We start from the raw sequence: 7,622 nt of genomic DNA, 5'->3' as shown, positions 1-7,622 counted from the left end.
ATGAGGTAAATTTATTATTTAGTTTGCTACCAGAAGTGTGATCATAACTGAGGTGGAGGTGGGGGGGGGGGTGGATTCTCCAGAGGGTAGGGGGAATGGGAGGATAATGGTGATGGGTAGGGATGGGGTGTTTATCGGAAGTGCAGATAAGGCGTCCATATATCAGCTAGCATGAAAATAGGTTAAGCGGAGGATGAGAGACGGTTCAGTTGATGAATTTATTTTATTAGCATCTCAATTTGATACCGAAAGTGTCTCTAAACTCATTTTATCCCAGTACTCATGTGTTGTTCATACACATACATTTTTTTGCTCCTAAGATGTGGTCAACATAACCAGATAGTGTACGTAGATTTTTGTAGAACTTTCTGTTTTATGTTGCTGGCAAGAGACAATATTATATTCATGTATGACGTCTGCATGACTGAGTTTGCATACCTCTTACTTGCTTTTTCTAGCAGCGGTCATGTTCTTTTGTTATTTTTGTGGTTTCCTGCCCACTCGTCTCTTATACGGTGGTCAAAGAATGCTGCGTTCTTGGAATGCTGTACAGCAATTCAAACAAATCACTATTATACTTTTTATTACAATAAAGGAGATGGACGATACTTGACTTTGAATGTACAGTGGTGCCGTAAGCAATGGGCGACATGCAAACAGTTAGTTTTCTTCACTATAGACAATGTTCTGTAAACAATTTATATGGATTCCTAATAATTGCTATCGTAGTGTCGGTGTACAACTGTGCTGGTCTGCGAGACATGGTCCGGTACTGTGCTAATACTGTGCGGTCGAGGCTGGCAGGAGCGGCGATTGTATTCTCTTCTTATAGGGGCCACTCCTGTCGTGGTGCGGTCCTAATCAGTGCACCTTTGGCCGACGCCGTCTCACCGCCTTCTCTGTTCTTGCATACTTAATCTTCGTTCCGGCGCTTGTGTCTATGCCAGAACAATGTTCATATTGATTCCCTTATGCTCATATCGCAGCAACTACCATGTAATATTTAACAACAGATGTGTCAGTACTCTGTAATGAGCAACCATCTTTATTATTTTCAATGAAATCTGAGCAAATTTCGCTTTCTCTTACTCAGTAACATCACACTTTATAATGTGTGAAAAACATATAAACTAAGCTACAGTTTACTGGATATGTTATTTTTGTTTTACACTTTACAGAGGCTTGGAGAAATACGTTCATAGAACTGTTTCTCTGTATATTTTTTCTTAGTATATCCATTCGTTAATAAAACGTGTCGTGAGTAATGTAACTCTCTCTGAAACATAAACACCGTTGGTGGAATCAATACAAGAAATTTATTCATGCAGACTAAAATTCAATCTTTTTGTATTGAAAAGTGTTATTGGTCAAAAAGACACAATTTCAATAGCTCTGCACCTACGATGGAATCTTTAGGTACTAGCAGAGAAAAATTTGTGACCTGCATGAGGACTGCTTGATTGTCACACTACTCCTGTCTATTGATGAAATTCCTAATGCGACCGGTTGCTGTTAGATTACTCAGTGTATCTGCTAACATGCACACAATGTTTTCCATAACTGTGGCACATCTTCACTGCAGTGTATATATTCTCATCTAATATGGGTTTACTCTTGGTTAAATCTCGCATTCTGTGGTGCTGTGTAACAGCATGCCGTATGATTCTAGGAGTCTTTCATAATAAATTTTCCAACGGTGTTGTAATGTTCCTAAAGTGTTACTGACTGGAACGTGTACTTTGTTCACACAGACGGTTAAGGGTGATTCATAATTGAGATAAAACCTCTTGTGCGGATAAAAATACCACATAATTGGCTGCTTTGAAAAAAAATTTAAATTAAAGGACCGTGTAATTCGTCTACTAGAAGACTACATTCCAATGACTGCCGAAAGGCTCATAATGCATCTAAATTTTTCCAGTTGCATATCCAAGTAAATATGAGGTTTTCGGAACTATAACAATCACCTCAAATTTGATGCAAACAAGAGTTACCATTATGGGTTACAGTAAAGGAGGAAACTTACTGCACACATACACGCATGTTGCTGGGTCATTTTCATTGCTAAATCTATGAACGAACAGTTAACAGTATATTAATTGCATACGCTAGTGATACATTGTTTTAAATACGTTAACACATAGAGTCAGCATACATGTGGGCTGTTTCTCGATTCAAGCATAATGTAAAGCACTGAAATCTCGTCACTTGTTTCTATAAACCTTTACAGCTAAAAATGATCTTTAGTAACGCCTTCTGAGATATTTCCATAGGTCTATAAATATTCATTACAGTGAAAGCAACTCCAGTCCAGAGAACTGCAAATAAACGACAACGCTAATGGGATTTCTGTGGTTCCTGTAGAAAGGATGGAAAGGAAGAACTTTGAGACTAGAATCATGTCTCCTGTTGCAGACTATACCGCTCGGAGCTGATATGTCTCACAGCTTACGTCCTTGTAATTTCACCGTACAAAGACGTGCTACTTCATTTGCTTCCTGCATTTAACTCGCTTTACCTCTTCCCTCCTTCTTCTGACCCCTTATTGCGTCCCACTCCTCCTCCATCACGCTCCTCCGCTTATCATTCTTATATTTCAACAACGTTTTCCTTTCCATGCTTGCATCGCCTTATGTAACTCCTTCACACCACTTTTTTAGCATTGAATGCCCTACACTAGTCCTGTACCACGCCATATCTCTGTCAGTCACTCTATTTCTCTCTGTCTCTCTTTCTCTTATTTATTCCTTTCTTCTTCTATCTCTGATTTCTTGCTCTCTCTCTCTCTCTATCTCTTTCTCTCTCTCACTGCAGGTGTTTGCGGATGCAAGCAAACGTACATTCATGGATGTGCACAAATGTGATTCCAGTTTCTCCTTTGATGGTGGCTCTTTATTTAAGTGATGTTTGTGTCGTTGAGATTTCCACTTGTTTTACCATTAGAGTATTTGATTCAGGAATAAGGAGATAAAAATATGGGATATGAACTGAATGAAAAATCTTTGATTATCATCGCTCTGGTGCGATTTTATTGAGGCACACTGTACATCCCTTCAGACACATAGCTGCAGAAGACGTTGTAGAACTGATCATCTTTTTGGCCATCATGGAGCTGAGTAATACAGGTACAGGTAGACAACATACAGAGAGGGGTCAACAGTTTCTCAGTAGATGCTGGAGTCGCCTCAAGAGCATTATCTGAAGGTGGGTTCAATGACAGAAGAATGTTCAGTGCTGGGTTCATACCCAGAATAGTAGGTGTCACTCGGAAGGTAGCTGGTGTTGTTTACATTCACAGTTGGGCTGAAACTTCTGACACCGAAACTCACACCAAATACTCCGATGTTTCCTACGTCCACAGGCTGTTCTTTCTGCTGCACTTGGCAGGGGCTGGCTGTGGTGGGCACCGCAGCGACACTGGCGGTGGCCGCGGTTCCCAGGATCACCAAGGTGAGCACCTGCAGGACGTAAGAAAAACAAACAGTGTGCACTTCAGCATAAAGAGGGAAAACAGCTCTCTCTATCTCTTTAATTATATATGATAAATCTACAGATTACTGACAAACATGAAGCTTTTAGGGACGAATATTGATAGTCAGTTGGAATGAACACAACAACATAATGACAAAAAAGTCTGTCACCGACATTTGATACTCATAGGACATTAGCATCAGTTTGTGATATGTCTTCTGATTTTATAACATCGTATGTCCAGTTTTTACCTACGTGTTTCTTTTATGGAGATCAAAGGTACTAAACGTGGACAAAGTTTTTAAATTGCAGAAACGGCTTTCGAGAATAATACCTACAAATGATAGTGGGGCTCATTGTAAGAAGAAAACTGAAAATCTCAGTGTTCTTACTGCACAAAATAAGCGTATTCAGGAAGAACATTAATATGTATTTCACTAATAAAAGTCTGAGAGAGACAATCTAATAGAGACAGTTACCAGGGAAAGAAAACCTCAAAAGAACATTTTTATCTGGAAGGAAAGTACTGCAATTAATTTCCCAATTAAATTAAAAACATTGTAAAGTACATCTGTTTAAAAAGGCAGTTAAAACTTTCTTCGTAAGTAATGCGCACAACGCAATTAAAGATAATTTAAAGGGCTCACGGAAGTTGTTACTAATGAGTGGGCATAGCTACAACAACTTGTCACATTCTAATAATTCATCACAATTTAATTATCTTACAAGAATATCATGTGTCATGATGTAAACTGCATGACGGTAAAGTCGCATCATTCTCCTGAGTACAACATTTCATTCATCTGTAGGTAAGCTGTCTCAATTTTTCCAAGTGGGCTGTAGGGACTTTGCAGAGACTCGGATGGGGGGCATCGTTGCAAGTGTATGACTCTGGAGTCACTTTCTCATACACACGGAGGTTACTGGAAGAGGCAGAACTGCACGTACAAGTTGAGGAGTCACCAGCGGATTTCAGTTCACGCATCGATGAAGAGCAACACAAAATCTTACAGTATAAGTTACCTGCGGCAACTTCTATGTAAATCAAACAACATTCTAAATTATGGTCCAACTAAGTGAAGCATTACAGCAGTTAAGACACTGACCTCATATTCGTGAAGATGGAATATGCTCTGTCTTGGCATCATCACTTAGGTTTTCCGCGTTTCTCCTAAATAATTTCCGGCAAATTCCTAGATGATTCCCTCATCAAATCCATAGTTTACCACTTCTCCAATCATCTGCCCTATCCTCATAAGGCAAAGTTGCATGTTCTCAATGTGTATATTTTGAGCCATCGATTTTCGTTTTATTTCCATGATACGTTCTACAACATTGTGAAATGGTCCTTGGATGAGCAAATAAATGAATAAATAAATTCCAGCGCTATATCCATGGATTTACGACAGATCTTAAAACTAAAAACAAATATGTATTTGATGAAAAGAAATCTTTCCTTTTATTTTAATTGGTAAAAAACTGGTAATAAGTAGATACATTAATTTCGTTATAAAATTTGGTCTGCAGAAATATATTACAGTGTAATTAGACATATGAAGTACGAAATGAAGAGTTGCTAGAGATTCATCGTGGAGCAAGCCTGTAGAAGATAAATGCTATGAGACATTAAATGTACCTAATTTATACACGAAAATTTATAATTATCCTAGGATTTGGTGGGTAAAAAATCGGTCGCTCAGCGTTACGCACCAGTTTCCCAAACGTCTATATAGTGGTGTACTCCAGACGATATTCCAAGCACGGTGATTTGGACATTTCTGGGTGAAAGAAGCTCTTCAGCGATTCAGTGCGGATTCGTGAAAAATTTGTCATTTGAAATACATCTCATATTTCCACACACTATATTTGTGAAATGGTAGGCGAATTTACGACAGGTGTTAGGTTATGCGACGTCGTCGATAGATAACCAAGGTACAATCCTTACAGTTCTATTACGTTTACCGACGTGTGATTCGCAAGAATATTTGAATGATGAAAGAAGTTCGTTAAAATGGGGAGTGGATGCACAACAAAAGCAAAGATGTCATCGTTTGGAACAGATCCAAAAACGTTTTCAGGTCGATCAGCAGTCTTATCAGACTGTTCGCTTATGGTGATACAGTTGAAGGAAAGTATCGCCTTTGAAAGGTCCGTGGGTACCACAGACAATCTTGGGCCATATTACTATTTCGTGCGTACGTGTTTAAAAGTGGAGAAATACGTAAGAGAGAGAGAGAACACGAAATAATCTGTTAGTACAATGTCGGTGGTAATGTATCGTGGTACAATTCTCTTAAAGCATATGAAACATTATGAAACGCCGGGGGCATCTAGGAGCTTCAGTCCTGAACCGCGCTTCATCTACGGTCGCAGGTTCGAATCCTGCCTAGGGCATCTATGTGTGTGATGTCGTTATGTTAGTTAGGTTTAAATAGTTCTAAGTCTTTGAGACTTATGACCTAAGATGTTAAGTCCCATAATGCTTCGAGCCATTTGAAAGATTATGAAACGCAATGATTCGAAAGGAACACACAAAGTTGATTCTAAGTTAGGCAAATAGAGCTCTCATATTTGTTGAGAGCGTTCTGCTAGAATCTTGTCAGATCAGTTTAGCTTATATGAGAGTGTAGCAGGGACCATCTGTGAATGTTATCAAAATGAGATGCAGTTCTCGTGAAACACCGAGAAATGGTATTTGAGATTTCACTTGGAACAATATGCTACCTCCATCGTACACTTGGGGCAGGGGCAACTAGATTAGGATATGAGAGGTTGGGCCCGTAGCTGTGCGTGGATACAGCCTTATTTTCTCACTGTTTCATATTGGAATGAATTGTGAAAAATGTCGCTAACATTATTCTGAGATACCCTCCCCCACCCGATGTAAAGCGACTTTCGTTGTAAGTATATACATGTAGATGCAGTAGAAGCGTTAAACGGGAATCAGGGTGAGTGTATGCACAGACTAAAATATGAAACTTCCTGGTAGATTAAAAATATATGGCGGACGATGATTCAATGGAAAAATATTGCCATTTACTACCAGTGCTCCTTCTGTGACATCCAGACATTACTCAGTACCTGCCCTTACAGCTTCGAGTCTTGAGAGGAACCCTCGCCCACTTTACAGTCTTCCAAGGAGCGTCCTTGTATGCCTCGGTGTCCTTGCATCCTTAGAAGAAAGTATTCATGAAGAAACGTGTTACGTGGAGGCGAGGGTTTATTTCCAAAATGAAGTATACATCTATGGGTCAGAGGAGCATTAAAGGCGAAATGGAGCGTTTGGACTGACTACAATACTATAAGTATTTCGCGATCATGGATATGGTATGTACTCATAAAACGCTAGCCAAAAAAATTGGTAATTGCTCTTGTGAAAGCCCCTATTATAATATTCGTAATAGTTATTAGCTTCGAAATAAAAAAAGGATGTGCTGTATGAATGGTTTTTCCCTAAGTTGACGTGTACTAGCAGGAAAACGTTTCATACTTACGGCGTTCATGTTGTTCAGATCAGGAATGGCGACGGCGAGGCCTTTTGGGTCACCGTGTATGTCTTCCTCTGGAGACGTCTGCTCTTTTATACTCATTCGGGCGCTGATGTTGACTTCGAATTGCTGATTCGCCGACTATTGCAGAGAACCTGGAAGGGCGGAGGTGGAAGGGACAAGTAGCTGGCACGATGTGGTTTGCCTCCCACCCTCCCCGCTGTACTGTACAGAACTCGTTCTGTTGTTTCCGCACAATGGCCTTCGAGACTAGCACCGAATTCAGAGAAGCGTGGCTTAAGGACGCCATTCGTTGAGCAGCCGCATGCAAAAAGTATAACGTATGAAATGAAGGTCAAGAGTGACGTCTAACTGCGGATATCCATTCGGAACGAAAAGTAGTGCACTTACAACAGCCTGGCTTCATCATCTCTGTGGCCATGTGTTTGTCGGTCGATCTAAATCTCTTTCCTATTAGTTCACAAATAGTTACTTTTTAATTATACCTCCTTCTCCTATAATGTCATGTTGTGTCCCACTTAGATATACAGGTCCTTTTTTCTGTTAATTCCTCATAGTCTTACTGCATATGAAGTTGTTCTCTATTATTACTGTTTTTTATCTGTTATCTGAATTTAATCAATTTGTTCCATATTTTTATTT

General features: G+C 39.6%; 1 protein-coding gene across 1 annotated transcript; it reads right to left on the bottom strand.

The window, feature by feature from the left end:
* Positions 1–2,002: 2,002 nt before the first annotated feature.
* LOC126285255 (uncharacterized) lies at positions 2,003–7,061 on the bottom strand. The gene is made up of 2 exons (XM_049984549.1): positions 6,966–7,061; positions 2,003–3,458 (listed from the first exon to the last, which is right to left on the bottom strand). The coding sequence occupies exons 1-2, from the start codon at positions 7,059–7,061 to the stop codon at positions 3,195–3,197; spliced, it is 360 nt and encodes a 119-aa protein (XP_049840506.1). The 3' UTR covers positions 2,003–3,194.
* Positions 7,062–7,622: the final 561 nt, after the last annotated feature.

Source organism: Schistocerca gregaria, chromosome 8, assembly GCF_023897955.1.
Source record: "Schistocerca gregaria isolate iqSchGreg1 chromosome 8, iqSchGreg1.2, whole genome shotgun sequence".
Classification (NCBI taxonomy): Eukaryota; Metazoa; Arthropoda; class Insecta; order Orthoptera; family Acrididae; genus Schistocerca; species Schistocerca gregaria.
Note: the sequence above shows the minus strand (reverse complement) of the source record. Positions and strands in the feature narration are given on the sequence as shown.

Bases quoted from the DNA above. Each gene is read 5' to 3' on its own strand.
- LOC126285255 (XM_049984549.1), bottom strand. From the start codon at position 7,061: ATGAGTATAAAAGAGCAGACGTCTCCAGAGGAAGACATACACGGTGAC. The intron at 3,459-6,965 runs GTAAGTATGAAA...TACGTCCTGCAG, and splicing joins ATCTGAACAACATGAACGCC to GTGCTCACCTTGGTGATCCT.